Below are 22,882 nucleotides of genomic sequence, written 5' to 3'. Positions count from 1 at the left end.
CCAGATCCTCCAAGGACCCTAAATGACCACCAGGACATTAGTTCACTGGGGTGTGTAGTCCCTGGCCACAATGCATTATAGTGGGAAGTCATTGATTGAATAACAAAAAGATTAAAGTGGCTTCGGACCAGGTAGGCTTTCCCACTATGTAGGTTCCCACTGAAATTTGTGCAACTCAAAGAAAGAAATCATATGAATTAAAATAGGGAAGATTACTTAAAGGCAAAAAAAGACTAGCAACACTAAGACTAACCCAAAAGAAAGCTACTACATGAGAGGTGGCAAATGGAGGTCACAATAGGGTAGAATGTATTTGATGATCTCCCATCATTTGGGAGATTCAAATGATGTAAGAAAAACAGTTAAACACAATTTTCCCATGGTAAATATTTTGTTATTTCAGTGAAACTCCAAAATGTGTCATCTGTACAATATTTACTCACTATAAAAATGCTTGTTTTCCAATGGACCTCTTAAAGATGCCATTCATTGATATATCTGTATATTATGACCTGGTCAAAGTATTAGTTTTTAAGCAAGACAGAAACTAATTTCTGAAAACACATAAAGTACAGCTACAATAATATTTTGATCTCTTTCATTAAATCATTATTGAAAATTTCTATTTCAAAAGTTTTTTTCAGGTTGTTTTCATTATCAGTTCAAGATCAAAAGCTGCTTTTTCTACAAAGTTTAGCAGAATGGGCAAATCTTAGGGCATTTAAAAGGATTTCGTATAAGGAACCTTCTCTTGTTTTAAAACATAATGTAATCATAAATATTAATCATTTTTCTCTTTCTAGATTTCAGATGCAAACATAAAAGCATCAGTATTCTGTTTGATAGAAACAAATAGAAGGCAAGTAATCCAGATAATTAGTGATACTTTTATATTTTAAAGTTAGGAAACGGGTTCAAGGAAAAGAGGATTCAGAGACTTAAAAAGGAGAGTTAATAGTACCAGATATACATTATTTAAATAATACACAAATTAATAGTCTCAAGATAATATGAAAAATTAGTAACTCAAGGAAATATTATATTTCAAAGATAAGAAATGAAAGATAAAGTTGGTAGTAGTTAAGTTTCATCACAGTAAAAATTTACAAATACCTTCTTCAACATCTGAGATATATTCGCCATCACTGAGCATTTCAGGGGCATTGGCTTTACGAACTGCATGATTTAAGTGAACAATATAAGTGGATGAAAAAATACATACTCTTGATATTACAACAAAACATTTCAATATTCCTGAAAGACATTTTTGCAATGGACTTTCTTCAGGAAACAAACGAAATACACAGTCACTTATAATTATTGTGAACTCAAAGAACATTTCATACCTTCATCATCAGACATATCAAGAACTTCATTCATCGTTTCTGGAACATTCATTTTGTGCTTCTCTGTGACGGTCTAGTAACAAAAAAGCAGTCATTTCAGTGTGAGCAGACTGTACACTTTAGTGGGCCTTTTCATTTATCTCTGAATTAATCAGTTTCTTGTGGAATGCATGTGTTCAATATCCTGAATCTCCCACATGTAAAATGACATCAAAATTGTTGTCCCTTAGTGGCACAAAGGTTGTCACCATATACAGAACACAGGAGTACACAGTGAAAGAATTCTAGTGGCAAAGTACCACAGCTTAAAAGATTTAGGTCTCTAATAAAGCTTTTCAAAGGAAAAGAGAGGATTCTGCCCCTCCTACTCCACTGCTGTACTTTTTCATGGTCTGATGAATCTGCCACCCCATTCCATGAAAGGTCTTGGCTGAGGAAAAGCCAAATGAACTGCAAGAAATGTGTGTCTATTACTTGTGCCAAGCTTTCCATCTATTTTGTGTTCTCCTCTTATATGTAATTTTAAATTCCTAGGATAAACGAAAATATTAAAATAATATTTACAACAATAATCTTTACAACAATGTGTATGAAAAAATACTTTAAAGGTGATGCATTAGCAGATCATTTTAGCCTTCCCCAAAATTTAAAGAACAGTATATGATGCAGCAAATGCCTACTGCCTCTTTTACTTGCTGTTTAATAGCTTAGATTATATCCATCCAAAACATACTGTCAGCATCACTGATAAGAAATTCTTAGACCATATCCATCCAAAAGACATTGTTAGCATCACTGGTAAGAAATTCTTAATGACTTTAGTTTAAAAGTGAGTTTTTTTTTTTTTTTCCTAATTCTCAGCATATGAGACACTAATGGTACAAGGGAAGATACACGTTTAAATAAGACAGCTGAAAAAAAGCCAGGTTGTTAAAACTAAAAAAGGTACAAATTCACAGTTTCTTAGAGATAATACTTGGTAATGTGATTTCTACCCCTATCCCCAATTATTGTGTTGAAATAAAGCATTATTTGATATCTTTTCCAGCATGTAATACTGCAATGGAGCAGTTTTAAAAATAAACTTTTATTTTTAGAAGAGTTTGAGATTTATAGAATAATTGTGAAGATAGTATAGACAGGTCCTATATACCCCACACTAAGTTTCCCCTATTATTAAAATCTTTATTAATTTTATTATTGAGACCAAGTCTCGCTCTGTTGCCCAGGCTGGAGTGCAATGGCATAATCTCGGCTCGCTGCAACCTCTGCCTCCCAGGTTCAAGCGATTCTCCTGCCTCAACCTACCGAGTAGCTGGGATTACAGATGTGCATGGCCAAGCCTGGCTAATGTTTGTATTTTTAGTAGAGACGGGTTTTCACCACGTTGGCCAGGCTGGTCTCGAACTCCCAACCTCAGGTGGTCCACCTGCCTCAGCCTCTCAAAGTGCTGGGAATACAGGCATGAGCCACTGTGCCTGGCTTATTATTAAAATCTTTTATTAGCATGGAAAATATCACAATTAATGAATTGACATTGATATATTTTTCTTAAAGTTTATATTTTATTCATTTTTATTTAGTTTCTGCTTAATGTCCTTTTTTGTTCCAGGATCCCATCGAGGATACTGTATTACATTTAGTTGTGTCTCCTTAGTTTCTTCTGGACTATGGCAATTTCTCAGACTCCCCTTGCTTTTTTAAAAAAATTAATGTAAAGTTCCATGTTAAATGTGCAGGACGTGCAGGTTTGTTACATAGGTAAACAAATGTGTGCCATGGTGGTTTGCTGCACCTATCAGCCCATCACCTAGGTATTAAGCCCCACATGCATGAGCTATTTATCCTGATGCTCTCCCCCTCCCCGCCCCCAGGCCCTAGTGTGTGTCCTTCTCCTCCCTGTGTCCACGTGGTCTTACTGTTCAGCTCCCACTTATAAGTGAGAACATGTGGTGTATGGTTTTCTGTTCCTCTGTTTGCTGAGGATAACAGCTTCCAGATCCATCCATGTCCCTGCAAAGGACATGATATCATTCCTTTTTTATGGCTACACAGTATTCCATGGTGTACATGTACCACATTTTCTTTATCCAGTCTATCATTGATGGGCATTTGGGTTGATTCCATATCTTTGCTATTGTGAATAGTGCTGTAATGAACATACACATGCGTGTATCTTTGTAATAAAATAACTTACATTCCTTTGGGTATATACTCCTTAATGGGACTGCTGAGTCAACTGATATTTCTGGGTCTAGGTCTTTGAGGAATTGCCACACTGTCTTACATAATGGTTGAACTAATTTACATGCCCACCAACAGTGTAAAAGCATTCCTATGTCTCCAGCTTCGTCAGCATCTGTTGTTTTTTGCCTTTTTAATAATTGCCATTCTGATTGGTATGAGATGGTATTTCATTGTGGTCTTGATTTGTATTTGACTTTCCTTGTTTTTGATGATCTTGACAGTTTTGCAGTGTACTGTTCAGATATGTCCATCAACTGGGGCTTGTCTCATGGGTTTTCTTTTTTCTTTTCTTTTTTCTTTTTAATGAATAGACTGGGGCTGTATGTTTTAGGGAGGAAGATCATAAAGGAAAAGTGCCATTTCATCACATTGTATCAAGGGTACATACCATCAACATGACTTATCATTGTTGATGTTGACCTTGATCATATGGCTGAGGCAGGATTTGTCAGGTTTCTCCATTGTAAAGTTATCTGTTTCCCCCTGCTTCCATACTGTTTGCTTTGCAAGAAAATCACTATGTTCAGCCCACATGTAAGCAGTGGGGAACTATGTTCCACTTTGAGAGTGAAGTATATTTTCATACATTATTTGGAATTCTTTTGCCTGAGACATTTGTGTCTTCTTTTCCATTTATTGAATTACTTATGTATAATAGTATGAATTAATGGATAGTTATTTTACAGTTTGTACCATACTTCAATACTATTATATTTATTTATTTTGGCTCAAATTGTTCCAGCTATGGCCACTGGGAACTCTTTTAGTTAATTCCTATGTCCCTTCGACATACCCCCCACCACTGTGTCTCTGTATTAGTTTATTTACTTTTGTTGGGGGAGGGAGGAGCATTTCCTTACTTTTTGACACTCTAAGATGTTCCAGGCTCATCTTATATATTTCCTTTGCTGGCCTTAGATTCAGCCATTTCTCCAAAAAGCACTGTTTGCTTTTAGTAGAGAATGGTATTAGCAACCAATATCTGCGTGCTAGAGGTATTCTGCTCCTTACATATGAAGTAATTGGGTATTTTAAACAATGCAGTTTCGATAGATACAATTCACATCTTTTGAATATCAGCTTCTATCCATTCAGTTTGGTATGCTGTGTTGATTGTAATCTAATTAACTAAACCATCTTTCTCAGCATTGCCACATCATGTATTTTACTAATATGGAAAAGACATTCTCTTTGTTTTGAAAAACTGAAGTCTGCTTACAGAGTCAATGGCTGCTGGAGTCCCAGTAACTGGCTATACAAATATCATGCCCATGGTGGAGGCTGAGCTATAGTTATCAGCTTAAAGTCATAGACTCCACCCTGAATTACATCAGTCCTGTCTGAGCTAGTTTACACGTAACCACTAAAGCAAGGCTGACAAGGTGGTGTCTCAGCTTGAGATAATGTACCAAATACCACAATGCTGGACAAAATTTTAGAGACTTCTATGGACTGTTTTTTAATTGATGTGAACACTTCTTTTGGTGGAAGCCTCATTTTCTTCACTAGGCAAAGTGGACCTTTCCAATTAGCATGCATAGTGTCTTCTCTTCTTTGCAAAAAGTCACCAACAAGGATGGCTGATGATGTTAGTGAAAAGCACTACTCCTGTACACATTCTCTTCTCATGGGAACCTGATGGAGCTCTGAGACCTTTCTCTTTCAGTCGATTTTTTGAAGCTATAACTTTATTTTGTTCTTAACTCTACTTTCTCTTAAAGCTTTTTTGATTTTGAAGAGACATTTTGAAATTTCCTAATAGGTGAGAAAGTCATTTACATTCAACCAAATAAGATATTTATTTTGAACTTTTACATGTCTCAAGTCTTTTAACATTGAAATAGAAGTATTAATATTATCTATTTACTGTAATGGCTTCAAATCTTTATAGCATTGTGACACTTGGCTGTCGTTAAATAGTTTGTCCTCTTCTTCTCCTTTCCTATCCTAGATAGAGCTACATGGGATATAAAATTGAAGGTAATAAACATTATTGGTTTGAACAGTTTTTTTGAGAACTTAATGATATATTTTAATATAATAAAATCCGCAAGAGGCGTATGAAAGCAACATGTGGAAATTTATCTCTTAGACAAAGTATATCTTGAAGTTCAGAATGTGTGCTGGTTGATAATCATTGTTCTATTCCATTAAAACAATTGTTTTCTCTTTCACAAATTACAAATTTTTTCTCCCGTAATCAGCAGGTTTGTGAGTAAAACTGTCAGGAAACTCAAACTGCAGGTAGCTACAGAGACCCTCAACCCTTTTCGTGAAACCCATTTTTCACAAAAAGCACTGGGTATACAAACTAATTTGCAGATGCTAACCATTTTCTCCTTCATGTTGGAAAGTGGTCGAAGAGAAAAGGGGACAGAGCTGATAATTCAAAATGTTCCAGAGTCCTAAATTTACTTTGTTAAGAGTCAACCTCAGGCCTATGTGTTGAGTTATGGAGTTAGGAATAACTCAAATAAGCCTCTGATATCATGTAATATTTGCCCTTAATTCCAAAGTTACCAAATCTTGATGCTGTTCATAGGTACCAGATGGGGTTGGAAAGAAATGACTTATCCTAGAGACTGCAGCTTGTAAAAATGTAGTTGATGCAATAGGGCCTCCTGGTAAAGATCCACTTTAAATGTTAACAAAACAGTCTATTGTGTTTCTTATGAAAACTCCAGGTGGACAGAAGACGAGTGACAGTAGCAGGCAAAACCAGTTCTGATTCATCTGGATTTTTTTAAAACAATGTAAACATTTTTCACAGGAATGATAATGGATCCACGTACCATTTGTGCATTAAAACATTTTTAAGGAAGCAACTTAGAGTTTTCAATTTCTTTACATTGCCAAAGAAGGATGTTAAAAAATTTCTGCCTTCACCATCATTTCATTAAAAACTTGTTACATCAAAGCAAACAAATAAATAAATACATTTAGCTCTATATGGGAGTAAAAACTCTATAGCTACAAATGCATCTTTTAAATAGGTATTCTTAGTGTTTTAAATTTTTATTCATATTAGCAATAAGAGTTTTCCTATCCTGACTACCAACGATGAGGTGACTGTATTTTAAAACATGGTGCTTAGTTTATGAATGGGAAAAAACATTCATCTCAGAAAAGCCCAAGAAAACTGGCTGAAAGCTGGTTCCTAGGGTAACAAGGCTCTGCATTCCTTACTTACAGTTGTGGTCATGGTCTCTTCGGTCACTATCTTCAGTGTGTCCACTACTGAGATGTAGCCGAGGCGCCGGGCAATGCCAAGGGCAGTATTCCCATTCTGGCAAAAGGAAAATGTGAATGAGGAATTAGCAAGCCTCATTCCACATTTTTTTGCTGATACGAAATGTAAGGTGAGTGTCTCATCAGACCCATCCCACTGTCATACACAAAAAAAGTGTTTCATTAGAGACATACCTTGCACAAAACCCACCTAACCTGTTTGTACTCACACAGTAAAGTCTGGGCAGCTACACATGCAATCCAAGAGGCTTTTTAACATTCTAAGTAAGCAGTCAATGAAACCAACGCAATTTTTTTTTCTTACATGTGTACTTCCTGCTAGGTGACAATACAGCAGGTAGTTTTCACATATAAAACACTAATCATCTGTCTCTGAACAGTCCAGAACAATATGGTTATTATCCTTCTTTCCTCATTCTACTGAATGCTCTGTTTATGCCTCTTCATGAAAGTACAATGAAAAATGTAAGAAGACACCAGAGTCCAGGCCCATCTATCTCCTCCCTCTTCTCCTGAGCTGGCCCTGAGTGCTTACCACAGTGAGTTCATTGGGGGAGGCATTGTTCTGAAGTAAGACATTTATTATATGCGTATGTCCCTGCTGTGCTGCTTGATGTAATGGTGTATATCCATTCTGTAGGAGGAAGATGGAAGAGATGATTCTTAATTCCTTTGAAACAAAAATAAATGATTCTGGCAGAAACAAAAAAGGAAGGAGCTTACCTTTGTTTTGGCATTAACTTTTGCAGAATGCTGGAGCAGGAAATTAACAATCTTGATATTTCCGTAGTGGCAGCCCACATGCAGTGGTGTGTATCCCATCTGTAATTATTATTTTTTTTAAAAAAGAAGCATCATAATTATACTTTTACTAACAGCTATCCTAAACAGACGTAAAATCATTATTTAACCTTCCTTTTTGAGCTGGAAAAAGTAGGTTTTTTTTCTTCTCTATATAAAAGAATTGCCCTTGATAATTCTCAGCATAAGCCTTAGGTATAAATTAAAATACCATTGCCCATAAAATTGTTAGCTCCTCAGAGTTCCTGCTTTATTTTTTATCAGCTCATCTTGTTCTTAGAACTCTTCAAGATAGAAAGGAAAGATGGACCAATTGACAGCGTAGACAGACTGATTCAGCAGTTTCTTGTTCAGGGACAGAAGAGCACTTTATTGAGACTTGACTTGTTTACTGAATACTTTCTGAAAGCTTTAAATCTAGGAAAAAATGAAGTGGCTAAATAATAACACACGGCAGGAGGTGATTATCAGAATGTCTGATAGAGATAGGAAGAAGCACAGAAACACTAAAAGGAAGAGGGAGGCTGGTGTGAGCTCAGGTGGTCTAAGAAACATGAACTCGAATAAGGTATATCAAGTTAGTTTTTCGCCTTCCTACCTAGAGTCCCAGTTTGAAAACCACTGATTTAGACAAAGAAATGCATTGTTTCTCAAATTAGTATCCACTGAACCCTGAGGGTCCATAAGTTCTCTCTCTCTCTCTCTCTGTGCATGTATGTGTCTGTATACAATCTAGGTAATTATTTTTTTTTTAAATAAGGATATTCCAGATCCTTCTCTAGATGGCTGTGTTCATTATAACATACTACCCTGCAATTTCAGAGCCCCCGTTCATAATGACACGGGCAGTACCAGATCTCTGAAAGGGAGAACATTGACCTTTTATTACAGTACTTCTAAACAGGAATAGGGGTGGGTGATCCATATTTTCAGGGGTCTGTATCTTATATGATGTCACTAGTGTCTTTATGGTGGCCCCAGCAAATGAATACATTTGAATTTGGAAAAGAGATGCCCAAACCACTGTTGACTGTAGGAGGTGAAGATACCTTACCAGGGATGTGCTGCCCTAGAGAGGTGACGCTTGGTAGACTTTTTTTTTTCTTACATGTGTACTTTTTTGTCTCACAAAACAAACTGCCAGTGTACCCACACTGACCAGACTATCCCTGAAAAGCTCATCATAACCACATAGAGGAAACTGACTTACAGGCTCTAATGCCACTTAATACATGATGGAGGAGATTCCTTTTCGGTGACCAGAATCCATTTGCCTGCTTTGCAGGGTTCTCCTTTTCAGTACAGAGGAACTCAGATACTGCACTCATGATCAGAATACTGCTTAATAAGGGAAGCTTGAAAATAATGTGTCCAATAATGCTCAGTACAATTGGTTTAATTGATTGAAGTAACATTATTTCCAAGTTCAAAGAACTTCCCTTACAAGTCAAAACCATGTGGACCCAATATTTTCTAAAAATCTAAATATTAAAAAATTCTTTGAGATTTTAGTCAGTTTGCCTAAGTTATAATACAACCATTTCTAATAGTTGTTGAGATGGATGTGTTGATTAGATATATATATTTAAGACAGGGTTGATTATTTATTTATTTATTTGAGACAGGGTCTTGCTCTGTCACCAGACTGGAGTGCAGTGATGGGATCATGGCTCACTGTAGCCTCCCCTCCTGGGCTCAATCTATCCTCCTGCCTCAGTCTCCCAAGTAGCTGTGACTACAGGCATACACCACCACGACTGGCTAATTTTTTCTATTTTTTGTAGGGCAAGGTCTCACTATGTTGTCTAGGCTGGTCTCAAACTCCTGGGCTCAAGTGATCTTCCTGCCTTGGCCTCCCAAAGTGCTGGGATTACAAGTGTGAGCCACCATGCCTGGCCTAAATATTTTAATGAACAGTTTCTATTCATACTCATAGCTTCCCATCTCATTCTTACTAAAACCCTAAATCATTATAAAACAGTGTTAGGAGTTCTCTAATTCTAGTCTCCCCTATCCTCCTCATCCTCCATCCATACATCTTTTAATCCTCCCACCATTCTTTCCCTTGGTCGCTAGGCTCCAGGGCACTGATCTTCTTGCTGTTCCACAAACACTAAAGTGTTTTTTCAAAAATACGTGGGCATGGCCAAGAAGATTGAACTTGCATTCAGATAAATCAGATGTGGGCTCCTCCATTCATTGGGGTTACCGGCATTCCCATACAAAATAGCATCTCACATAAATACGCTCAGAGAGGTGGGACATGAGCAATTCTTTCCAATCAGCAGTAACAAATTTTTCAAAGACTATTTTTTTCTTGAGTAGCTAAATAAACAAGCAAACATATAAAGAGCCATAGCCCAGCAAACGGAGCAGCCTCTGCCTCTTTGCCATGGCTGCCTCACTGATAACATCATTACAAGCTGATTAGGTTTTCCCTTCCTTCCTTTGGGCAACACTGGATAGAGCTCAGCAAAACCCTGCAAAATACATTCGAGTCTTTAACTACTTTCCTTCCTTTTTTCCTCTCTTGATTACTAAGTAGTAGATGTTTACGTCCATTCACTGATCAGGCTGCACTTCTGACTGATGAGAACGGGGAAGGAGGGTCTCAGCAGCCAGGAGCCTGGACCTCAGAGGCCAGACTGTCTGGGTTTGGGACCCAGCTCTGCTACTTACTATCTGTGTGAATTTGGACAAGTTACTGAACCTCTCTGTGCATTGGCTTATGCATTATAAAATGGACTTTAGTAATAGTACCAAGCTCATTGTGTTATCATAAGGACTAACTATGTTAACAATTATTTCACCAGTGTCTGACACATAGGGTTAGCTATTATTACCTCATGCTGAAAACAGTGCCTGGCACATCATCACTACTCAATAAATATTTTAAATCTTTGGTAAATTAATGATTGAAAACAGGAAAAGATCAGGCCGGGTGTAGTGGTTCATGCCTGTAATCCCAGCATTTTGGGAGGCTGAGGCGGGCAGATCACCTGAGGCCAGGAGTTCAAGACCACCCCGGTCAACATTGCAAAAACCCAGTCTCTACTAAAAATACAAAAAAAAAAAAAAAAAAAAAAAGATTAGCCAGACGTGGTGGCATGTGTCTGTAGTCCCAGCTACTCAGGAGGCTGAGGTGGGAGGATCAGTAGACCCTGGGAAGTTGATGCTGCAGTGAGCCATGACCATGCCCATGTACTCCAGCCTGGGCAACAGAGTGAGACTCTGTCAAAAAAAAAGAAAAGAGAAAAGAAAAATGAAAAGAAACTGTCATTTCTACCTCTGGATCAGCCTATCCCACTTCTGATACCCCTTATAATTTTGCTAACCAGGCCAGGCATAGTGGCTCACATCTGTAATCCCAGCACTTTGGGAGGCCGAGGCCGGCGGATCACCTGAGGTCAGGAGTTTGAGATCAGCCTGCCCAATATGGCGAAACCTTGTCTCTACTAAAAATACAAAAAATTAGCCAGGCGGTGGGTGCCTGTAATCCCAGCTACTTGGGAGGCTGAGGCAGGAGAATCACTTGGACCCGGAAGGCGGAGGTTGCAGTGAGCCAAGATCACACAATTGCACTCCAGCCTGGGCGACAAGAGCGAAACTCCATCCCCCACCAAAAAACAATAAATAATTTTGCTAACCATTTTTCTTTCCTCTGGCATGCTCATCTCAGCTTATAGACATATTTTTATGTTTCCATCTTAGAAACAAAAAGTACTCCTTTCAAATATTTGTCCTTTTCTCTAGGTTTCTATCCTTTCAAAACTAAACTTCTTGAAAAAAAAATCCTCATACACTATTCCGCCCATTCTCCCTACATTTCATCATCTCCACTACTCTAGTAAAACTGCTTTATAATATCCCAAGTGCCCAGCCATGCATGGCATGCATGGACTTTGAGCTTCTCTTATCTGAAACACTTTGACAGTTTTTCATAATTTGACAGCCCTATCATATTCTTTCGTCATTTCTCCTCTACCTTTGGACAGGCCCTCCTTTGCCTCTTCCATCCACTATAAAATGGAGTGGATCCCAAGGGTTTTGTCTTTGGTTTGTGCCACATTTTTCCTTGAGGATTACACCTGCTTTCACAGTGTTAGCTAATACCTTTATTGTGATGATTCAGAAATCTGCATCTTTAGTCCAGCCATCCTTTCTGTGTCCAGATCAATATGTGAGTTGTTTATTGGGTTTTCCTACTCGAATGGCCCCTAGGTAATCTATAATTCAACACACTCAATACGAAACTCATAGTCCTCTTTCCCCAACTGGCTTTGTCTCCTTTATTCTCTGTCTCATTGAATGGTACTTGTGATCACCCAGTTGCACAGGTCAGATCCTTAGTTTCATCCTGAATTTTTGCTTCTCCTCAGTCCCCATACACACATGGTCTTCAAAACTTTTTTTTTTTTTTTTTTTGAGATGGAGTCTTGCTCTGTTGCCCAGGCTGGAGTGCAGTGGCACCATCTTGGCTCACCGCAAGCTCCGTCTCCCGAGTTCACACCATTCTCCTGCCTCAGCCTCCCGAGTAGCTGGGACTACAGGCACCCGCCACCACACCCAGCTAACTTCTTTGTATTGTTTTAGTAGAGGCGGGGTTTCACCGTGTTAGCCAGGATGGTCTCGATCTCCTGACCTTGTGATATGCCTGCCTCGGCCTCCCAAAGGTCTTCAAATCTTACCTGTTTGCATGTCTTTTAATTTCTCTCCTGTTCCTCAGTGTCTCTTCTGCCACTTAGTTCAGGCCTTCTTCATTCTTCATTTGGATTTCACAATAGCCTAACTGCCCCTGCTCCAAGGTTTAAAATCAACTTATTCTTTGCATTGTTTCCCAGGATCTTTGTAAACCAGACTGCTGATCTTATCACGTTTGTGTTTAAAACCTTCAGTGGCTTCTCAGCGCACACAGGATAAAAAGCTGAACAGCTTAGCCTGGTACATTAAGGCCCTCTGAGATCTTCTTAATTTTCTAGCAATATCTTAAGACATAATTCCCGTTTTTCTTCTCACATTCCCATGATACTGAACAAGCTATAGCTTCCTCTATCCTACCTTACCTTTGTCAAAAAACTTAGTTATTACCTAATACTCTAAAATTATATATATATTTCTAGATATAGGCCTATGGTCAAAATCAGGCTTTGTAATAATTAGCTTTGGGACCTTATGCAAGTAATTACTTTTTCTGTGTCTCAGTTTCCTCATCTGTAAAATGAGGATGTTAATTTCACCAGCCTCATAGGGTAGTTGTAAGAATTAAACAAAATAATAAATATAAAGCACTGAGAATAGTACCTGGCACAGAGAAAATGGGTAATACATTGTTTTATTTTATTATGATGATGACTTTGTTGTTATAATACTATGTGTTTTGCTCTCTAAACTATGAATTCTATGAGGGCAAGGAATGTATCTCCCAGGTAAGAATTTGGTGACCAGTAGGAAATCTATAAATAAATGTGAAATGAGTAAGCATCACATAGGTTCTCAAAGCTTTTTACGCTTTTACACACATTTAAAGAAATCCAATGTAACTCCTGATCCCTAATTAGTGTCCTCTAAGAATCAATGCCTTTCAGGGGTGGTCTAAATAAAATGCTTCCGGACATTATCCTTCTAAAAAGCAAAAGCAGTGGCTTCATCTCTATCAAACAACATTAATTATTATACCCTGTGGCACAATTTAGCTTAAAATCATTTGGTGAAACTTCAAATGCAAAAGGGGGGTGGGGTATAAAGGGTCAGCAAACTGGAAGGGTGCAGAGGGAGAGGACTGCAAAGGCTATTACCAGGATTTTCTAGTCTTTTCCTCGTCAGCGAGAAGAGGTCTTGATATTTTATTACTATTATTTTTTCATGTAAGCTAATGGGTTGAATGGTATACATCCCACCTGTGGGCTGCTTGGGGCTGTCTTCTTTACCAGTGAGAATGTGAACATTCCTGGGATACAACAAACTCCTTATGCACAAAACTAAGCAGCAAATGCAAGCAGCCCAGCTATCTGCACTTCTGCTGTGCTCTAGTTATGGGACAATCATGGCTTCACTTCCTTTTGGTGGCTGTGACCTTTGCAGAGAAGAGAAAGGAACGGAAAAGAGGTTGTAAAGGACAGAGAGATGCTTTCTGAAGTGAGATGCTCTGTTCCGTTCATAAATGGCAGGAAAAGTTACATGCCACAAGGTGTCATACAGAGTACAAAAATGACTATGTGGCCGGGCACGGTGGCTCATGCCTGTAATCCCAGCATTTTGGGAGGTCAAGGCAGGTGGATCATCTGAGGTCAGGAGCTTGAGATCAGCCTGGCCAACATGGCAATACCCCGCCTCTACTAAAAATACAAAAATTATCTGGGTGTGGTGGTGTGCACCTGTAGTCCCAGCTACTCAGGAGGCTGAGGTGAATCCGGGAGGTGGAGGCTGCAGCAAGCCATTACATTCCAGCTTGAGTGACAGAGTGAGATTACCTTTTGGAGGAAAAAAAAAAAAAAAAAAAGACTACCAAATGGGACCTGAGTTGGGCTGGGTTAGGAGGAAGCTGTGGTGGAGTCCTGAGACTCGTACATATCAAGGGGCCGTGTGTGCAAATGGAAAACAGATGGAGGCAGAGCAGTACTTGTTTCTCTCTTCCCCCACCTGGCTTTGAGAATCTTCACCATACTCCCTGGCTGAATTTTAGGGCATGGCTTGGATGTGCTGGGGCAGAAAAATGTTGAGAAACTTGACCCAGACCTTGCCTTCTAGAGTTTCATATCTACAAAAAGGAGAGAGAACCTAATAAAGTGTTTAAGTCTGTCTGTCTGTCTGTCTCTCTCTCTCTCTCTCTCTCTCTGTGTGTGTGTGTGTGTGTGTGTGTGTGAATAAGCAATATGGAATGAAGACATTTACCATGAAGTTGCAAACTTCCAAAGTCAATAATTATTTCCTGATGAAAGTATTCAAGCAACATAAGAAAATAAGCTAAACTCAATCTCATTTTGGTGTCAATACCCTTTTATCTAGCTAATTTGGGATAGTATTTCTATATTACTAGTTACTTCAATATGTCCATATACATCAGAACCTACTTATATTACATATAAAAATTTTATTCACAATATTTAGTAGTCATTCTTTTTCATGTCAAATGTGGCATATAGAAAGAAAACATATGTGGCCGGGCGCGGTGGCTCACGCTTGTAATCCCAGCACTTTGGGAGGCTGAGGCATGCGGATCATAAGGTGAACAGATTAAGATCATCCTGGCTAACATGGTGAAACCCCATCTCTACTAAAAATACAAAAATTAGCTGGGCGTGGTGGCACACGCCTGTAGTCCCCGCTGCTTGGGAGGCTGAGGCAGGAGAATTGCTTGAACATGGGAGGCGGAGGTTGCAGTGAGCCAAGATCAAGCCACTGCACTCTAGCCTGGTGACAGAGCGACACTCTGTCTCAAATAAAAAAAAAAAAAAAAAAAAAAGAAAACATATGTTACAGTAGATGACACAAATCTGATATTAAGCATATAAAGAAAAATTTCAGAGAAATGTGATTAATGTGAAGCTATATCTTTGATGATGACATGAAAAGTCCTTTATTTTTCTGTGATTGAATTGTGGCACTATATAAGACTAATCAGTAATTTTTTTTTCATTTTGAAATGAGAGTTTTTTGTCTGAGAGAGGGAGAATGCAGGCAAGACTGCACAGACCATTAGGAATTTAGCAAGTGAGTAATATTTAAATAAGCCTTAATTTATTCTGTTTCATAAATCGTGCTGAAAGAACATAGGGGTCAAAAATTACAAGTTTTTCTATTTGTCTATTTGTCTGCATTTAAAAAATCCATCACACAAACTAAGAGAGGTACAAGCTTTCACACTCTGCCCCTGAAGGAGCATCTGTTGTAAGGAGGCTCAATAGTGTTAATATAGGGGGAAATTATTATACAGTTAGGATCAAGTACCCAGGCCGTTAAAGACAAAAGTCCCTGGAATATGGCAATCAGAGACTTTAGTGTCCCTTGCATAAATATATATTTAAAATACTACATAGAAAAGAGATTATTAAAGGGTTTGTTCTCCTAATATGAGTATAGTTTCTTCCTTACTGTGGTCACCAAATGGACACATTCTTTCCCGTGTGGAAAGGGAGGGGTGTATACCTTTGTCTGAGCGTCCACATGAGCCCCTTGATTTACGAGGACTTCTGCCACATTCACTCGATCTTCTTGAGCAGCCAAATGGAGTGGGGTCAGGCCACTCTGCAAAAGATTCAAAGGGCACAGTCATCTTACAGGAAGTAATGTCACACACATAGCCACCATGTTTGAGAAACCATTTGTGAATTCTAAGATGGTAAGCCAAGAATTTCTATGTAAGAAAAAGCCTATGGAATAAATTTATATGCTTGGGAGGCTGAGGCAGGTGGATCACATGAGCCCATGAGTTTGAGACCAGCCTGGCTGACATGGCGAGGCCCCATCTCTACAAAAATTAGCCAGGTGCAGTGGCATACACCTATAGTCTCAGCTACTTGGGAGGCAGGAGAATTGCTTGAACTCGGTAGGAGGAGGTTGCAGTGAGTGAGAGAGCGCCACTGCACTCCAGCCTTGGTGACAGGAGTGAATAAAACCTCTCTCTCTCTCTCTATATATATATATATAGAGAGAGAGAGAGAGTATACTGTCTTAGCACTGTGGCAACATTAGTATCTGTAGGCAGGAAAAATTGTAGGCATACTCAAAAGTGTAAGAAATGGAGTGAGCCTTGTATACTCATCACAGACTTAGCAATTATCAAAGTTTTCCTATCTTTGTTTCATCTATCCTTCTTTTCCTTTTCACTCATTTATTTGTGGCAGTATTAAAACAAATCTAGACATTATAACATTTACCCCCATACACTTCAGTGTTCATCTCCAAAAATTAGACTTTTTTTTTTTACAAAATTATGCAAGAGTTTTAATATATTGCCAATGGCACTAGCTTTACCAAAAATTATTTAAATGATATCTGTTTACTAAGTGAACATTGACATATGCTGATAATATTTTCTCCGTATTAATTCCCAAGGTCTAATGAATATTTTCTGTATGTCACTCTGGGTAGGAAAGATCGCCTGTGGCACGTAATGTGAATGCAAGATCATGAGAATTTCCAGGTCATTTAGATGATGTATGGGTTTAACAAGACTGATACAGTATTTGAAACTAACCCTGTTAGAGAATTTGCAGAACACGTGGTTGCTCTCATGACCAAGAAAAAAAATTACTAAGACTATACTGTGGTTGTAAAAAACCTCTTTACATTGTAAACTATTTTTTTTCTCAGTATTTAAGAGAAAGTGAGTTGGTGTAAGTGCTTTCAGATTTTTTGCTTTCATCCATTATGAGCACAGAAGTTAATATCTTAATCCTGGAAGTCTTTTCTCCCCCTCTAGCATCTGTGCAATGAAAATATCAGCCTGTCCTATTTGTCAGAGGAAAGGAGGTAATCAAAGGCAGTTTTAGGAAGAGCACAGAGCCTTCTAGATGTGCAACATTATTTATTCAGGGGTTGTTATTCCATCAGAGCAATTATGGAATGCAGAGAGAGTCAAGCTGGGACTTTTTAATAATGTTTACAGAATTTTGGAGGAAGCTCACTCGAACTGAATCAAGGGGGAAATGTGAAAAGCAGGACTGATGCATTCACTTGCAATTCAAGAAAAATAAGCCAGGGCCAAAATTGGCACCACCCAAACACTGACCTCATCATAGAACCGTGTTCCATGTTCTACTTCAGAGGAAATAATATTGTCAGCCATAACATTTTGTGAGTGTCATGGTCACCTATTCTAAGTTTGAGACTTTCGACACTGACGGTGCTTTACTGAGTAGCTCTCAGCAAAGACTGAGAAATGCGTTGTGGGCACATGTTGTCCTCTCACGCTCCCACGTCTAGGTGCCTGCTGCTCACCTGGCTTACCCACTCACTGATGGAGTCACTTCAGGCTTCCCTGGCCTTTCTGTCTTCTCATTTCAATAAAGGGCCAAGTTAGTACATTTATTTGCAAACCTACTATGTGCTCACCTCAATTAAAACTATCATAATCCTGCATTTAAACTCTGTTTTCTTGCTTGTCTTCCTCAAACCACTGTGAGCTTATTGAGGCAAGTATTATATCTTTAATTTTTATATAACCAGTGTCCAGCATCTAGCATTTAATCTACCCATTCATTGATTAAATCAGAGAAAAAAAGTCAAACATTTTTCTTAGGTAGAATAGGATAAATTATATAAATAACATTTTATTTTTATATTCGTGGCTTTATTAAAAGATTTTAAAAAACAACCACAGCCCTGTTTGAGTTCAGAAGTTACCTGTTAATCTTTTATGGCATTTTGATCATTGCTCATTTTAAAAATAGCACTTAGGGCTGGGCGTGGTGACTCGTGCCTGCAATCCCAGCACTTTGGGAGACCAAGGTGGACGGATCCCCTGAGGTCGGGAGTTCGAGACCAGCCTGACCGATATGGAGAAAAACCGTCTCTACTAAAAATACAAAATTAGCTCGGTGTGGTGGTGCATGCCTGTAATCCCAGCTACTCGGGAGGCTGAGGCAGGAGAACTGCTTGCACCCTGGAGGCGGAGGTTGTGGTGAGCTGAGATTGCATCATTGCACTCCAGCCTGGGCAAAAAGAATGAAATTCTGTCTCAAAAAAAAAAAAAAAAAAAAAAAGAGAATTTATTTGAAACAGAGAAAACATCAAATTAAAATAGCAACAGCTCTGTTTAATGTTCTTCCAGTTGTATAAAAAATATAGCATTGGGGTCTGCAAAACCTATATGGAAAAATAGGGACATCAAAAGCAAAATTGAATCAAATTGAACAGTAGCACCTCAACAATAACTTGGGGTTCATGATCATTTTTCCTTAAGAGTACTGGGAAAGTCCTGGTTACTAGTAAAAAAAAAGAAAGTAAAAACAATAAAGTGTTTAGTTCAACATAAATTATGAAAGCTAAATCTTTCTTTCAATAGTTATTTTTTAGCAAGGAAATAAAATGTAGTGTTATATGAGAAGAGGGAAAGGTAGGCAGGAGAAGGGAGGAGGGAACAGTGAGTAATTGATGCTTAAAACACTGACAACTCAGGAAAAACTGACAAAAACTGAGACAGTTCCTTATTGAATAATAAAAAGTTTTGCTGCTTTTCTGTTTTCATATGAGGGCATGTTTAGTGTTTTATACTGAAAATGACAACTGAGAAAGGATGCAAGGATTTACAAATGCCTTCTCATTAGATCGTTTCTAATGAGAAGTTAGAAGTTAAAAGTATTAGAAGTTCTCAGAAGTTCCTCAAGTTCAACATGCTAATGGAAAGCCAGCTGATCTTTTAGAATTCCTCTAGGAATATCTCTGTTTGTGTATCATTTATTTAGGAAGGTGGCCAGAAATTTCCAGGTTTCCCTGGTTTACTATATGTCTTTGAGTCTTCAGAATTCCTTTCGTTAATTTCCACTCTACTAAAGCAAGCACAGAGAAAATTTTTTCCCTGAATATTTTTAGCCTAAAATCATTCTATGAGTCTAAGGTGAATTCAAGGCTGGGTACATATTGTACCAGTTAGCTGCAGGATTTTGAAGAAACAAAGTCGGTCACACTGCAGTTTGGTATCAAACCTACTGGAAATATTCAATGTAAACCAATTGTGAAAGTACTACATTGTTTCTGGAAGAACTGGTGAAATACAATATTATGGGCTCAGAAGAGAAAATACACTCTGATACCAGCATGTGCTTCAATTTGGGAAACAAAAGGTCCTCTTTGTCATAAAGACAAGTTGAGTTTTGAGGCAAGCCATTACAATTCTTGTCTCTAAATTGGTATATAAAACTATAGAAAATTCAAAAGATCAAACAAATCTTAACTATAATGACTATTATGCAATTGCTTTGTTATTTTCATTAATGCTGAGACATGCACTCATAAAAGGAATGTTTAACAAGAAAAAAATAAAATTAAAAAAATTAAAAAAAATTTTGCTCTGTAATGACCAAAAAAGATTTTCACAATACTAAAACTAAAAAAACATATCCCTGGTCTCCTGTATATGTCTTTTGGTCTACAGAATTTGTTAAATGATAAACTTGAGAATTCAGATTGATATGGAGTGAGCTTTTTCCAAAATTGTAAAAATTCTAAAATTAAAAAAAGATTTTTTCTTAGTCAAAAAAGTGTTGAATGTTATCTCAGTGAATCCTCACAGCATCTCCTGAAGTCAGTATTATTATCTCCACGTACTAAAGGATAAAACTGAGCCTCAGAGAGGTGATAGAACTTGCCTGAATGACACAGGAAGAATCTGACTTAGGATTCAAACTCTCTGTGATTTCAAAACACACACACATGTGTTAAAAGTATTTAAATTACTTGTTATTTGTCAACATAAGACTATTGCTATTTTGAAACCCTACTCCAATATCTGAGCTAGGGCTGAGAAATATCATAGCTATGCCCACACCCAGCAGGCAGAAGAGAAGCTAAATGCCAGAGAGTGGAGCTTATCATGAATCTGAGGGCCCTTTTGCATGGTTTCCTATTATCTGAAGATTTAGAAACACCTGTCTTGTGTTTTGGGCAAATCTTAATGAGCAATTCAGCAAAGCTAAATTCTTTGATATATACAGGGAGAGGCAGTAACTTCATTAACATGTTTCTGGTTAATTGTGGGCTGAACTTTCACTTTGCTTGACAAAACTCTAGTCTTTTCTTTATGAATAATGAGGATATCAAAGATGACAGCATGGGTGTTAGAAGAGTTTAGGGAATAGTCTTCACAAGTTCCTTCAAAATTGCCAGCAACTTCCCCTATCTACTCCATAAAATAGCTACGCTAAATTTGTTATTAAAATGAACTCATGAAGGCAGCAATATTTCCCATTTCGCTTTGTAACCTAGAACTTAAAAACGGATGAGCAAGGAGCAGGACCCCAAAAATGTTCGTGGAATAAAGCAATGGGCTACAGTTTGCAACTACTTATTTGCTATGTTATGGTGAAGTAACAATGGTGCTCTTTGAATTAACATTATAACAAAACTTTATGTTACTACAAAAACTTCCTGGACTTCATTTTTATGGCTATATGTATATAGAGTCACCTGCAAATACACTCATTGTCTGACTGAATTATCTGAATTATTTGTTTACCATTATCTTTCTCTCTCTCTCTCTCTTTTTTTTTTTTTTTAAGACACAGGGTCTCACTCTGTCACCCAGGCTGGAGTATAAAGAAGGAATCATGGCTCACTGCAGCCTCGATCTTCTGGGCTCGAGCAGTTCACCTGCCTTGCCTTCCCAAAGTGCTGGGATTAAATGCCTGAGCCAGAGCAACTGGCCCTATTGACTGTTTTTCTTATTGTTTAAACAGATTGTTTCCAAATGTTTGCTCTGTTAAGTAACACTTCGGTAAACAACTTGGTGCAATATTATACTTTACACATCCTATTTGACCCAGATCTTCTGTGAATTCTTAGTGACCTTTCTGAGGGGTGAGGTTTTGGTGTGCTGCATGCTTTGTCAAGAAAGAAGTGGGTTACCTTATTGCTCAGGTTCACATTCGCATTTCTACTAAGGAGCAGCGACACCATGTCCACATGCCCTTCCTGAGCTGCGAGATGGACGGAAGCAATTCCTTGCCGGGTAACTGCGTTGGCATCAGCACCATATTCCAGCAGAGTTGTTGCTATGTCCATCTGGTTCTTTTTGGCAGCGATGTGCAGTGGCGTATAACCATTCTGTCAACACAAATCACTTGGTCACATGCCCAGGAACAAGATAAAAATGTGTACAGTGCATTTTCAAATAGTAGATGTCTCTTTCTAGTGGTTTTCTATGATTGCTTAAGAAATCATGATTAAGTAAGCAAATACTGGTAAACCAAGTGATACTATGAATATAGTGCCCTCATGTCTCCTGCATTCCTAAGTAGGGAAAACATAACTTAATATGGACATTTTATTTATTTATTTATTTATTTTATTTTATTTTTTGAGACGGAGTCTCACTCTTCGCCCAGGCTGGAGTGCAGTGGCGCCATCTCGGCTCACTGCAAGCTCCGCCTCCCGGGTTCACGCCATTCTCCTGCCTCAGCCTCCCGAGTAGCTGGGACTACAGGCGCCCGCCACCGCGCCCGGCTAGTTTTTGTATTTTTAGTAGAGACGGGGTTTCACCGTGTTAGCTAGGATGGTCTTGATCTTCTAACCTCCCAATCCTCCTGCCTTGGCCTCCCAAAGTGCTGGGATTACAGGCGTGAGCCACTGCGCCCGGCTTAACACGGACATTTTAAGCAAAAAGAGTCAGAGTATTATTGGTTTTCCAAAAGGAATATAGATTTCCCTTTTACAGGAAGTTATGTTACAACATGCTCAATAATTACTTGCTTTATTTAAATTGAGGACGGGAGGAAGAAGCAACAAACAATCAATTATCACTAGGGCATGTTCAGAGCCATTCATTCTTTTCTTTAAAAAAATACCTTTAATGGCCATCTATTGCTTACAAGTTGAAATTTTTAATGTTCATGGAAGTTAAGACACTATAATCTCTTCTCATTTGGCCGTTTGATTTCCTCCTTTACAAAACTTGTCTTTATGCTGGTCCGTCATCCTGCACATCCCCCAAACAGAATATAGTCTCATGTTTCTCTGTCTTGCCTTACTCTACAAGAATGCTCTTCCCTAACATGCCCAGGAGCCAGCATCTGTCAGCTGAAAATTCAGCTCAACGGTCTCAAGCCTCAACCCCTACCCCCAACCCTGACTGACTCTTATCAAAGTCCTGGGGATATTTAGTGGTACTCTTTTGTTTACTTATCTATCTCCTCCTACTAAATATACATTTGTTAAGGGCACATATTGTGTTATATTTCTCTTTGTGTCTCTCTAGTGCCTCACAATAACTGTCATGTATTAATTACAGGAAGAAAGGAATCCTCAGATTTTGAATCAAGAGTACCAGAGCTTTCAGCACATTCTGGCATCCTTCTCTTGGCTAACCCCTGATAACCACAGAGAGACAATCAAGATTCCCTTGATAAACTGTTGGTCAGCTGTGCCTCAGGAGCCATCAGGGTCTCCTGCCCCAAGAAAGAGTTTTGGGGGATGTTGCCCTAGTTCACAGTCACTTACAAGAAGTGCAAGATTACATTTTGACATGGACATAAACCTGAGTATATCGAATATGCTAATGACAAATTAGAATGATTTTTTTTTTC

At 38.4% G+C, this 22,882-nt stretch overlaps 1 protein-coding gene across 5 annotated transcripts in view; it reads right to left on the bottom strand.

Moving 5' to 3' along the window:
* The window catches only part of ANK3 (ankyrin 3), a 707,282-nt gene that overhangs the window by 140,555 nt on the left and 543,845 nt on the right, over window positions 1-22,882 (bottom strand). For all 5 annotated transcript variants that reach the window (XM_025395913.1, XM_025395911.1, XM_025395909.1 and 2 more), the window contains 7 exons: window positions 21,207-21,404; window positions 15,789-15,887; window positions 7,566-7,664; window positions 7,378-7,476; window positions 6,784-6,879; window positions 1,347-1,419; window positions 1,114-1,176 (listed from right to left, as the gene is read on the bottom strand). In XM_025395913.1, coding sequence (XP_025251698.1) covers window positions 1,114-1,176; window positions 1,347-1,419; window positions 6,784-6,879; window positions 7,378-7,476; window positions 7,566-7,664; window positions 15,789-15,887; window positions 21,207-21,404 — 727 coding nt within the window. The remainder of the gene's footprint in view (window positions 1-1,113; window positions 1,177-1,346; window positions 1,420-6,783; window positions 6,880-7,377; window positions 7,477-7,565; window positions 7,665-15,788; window positions 15,888-21,206; window positions 21,405-22,882) is intronic.

This window comes from Theropithecus gelada, chromosome 9 (assembly GCF_003255815.1).
Source record: "Theropithecus gelada isolate Dixy chromosome 9, Tgel_1.0, whole genome shotgun sequence".
Taxonomy (NCBI): domain Eukaryota; kingdom Metazoa; phylum Chordata; class Mammalia; order Primates; family Cercopithecidae; genus Theropithecus; species Theropithecus gelada.
The sequence above is the reverse complement of the archived record's forward strand: the minus strand, read 5'-3'. Positions and strand labels throughout refer to the sequence as shown.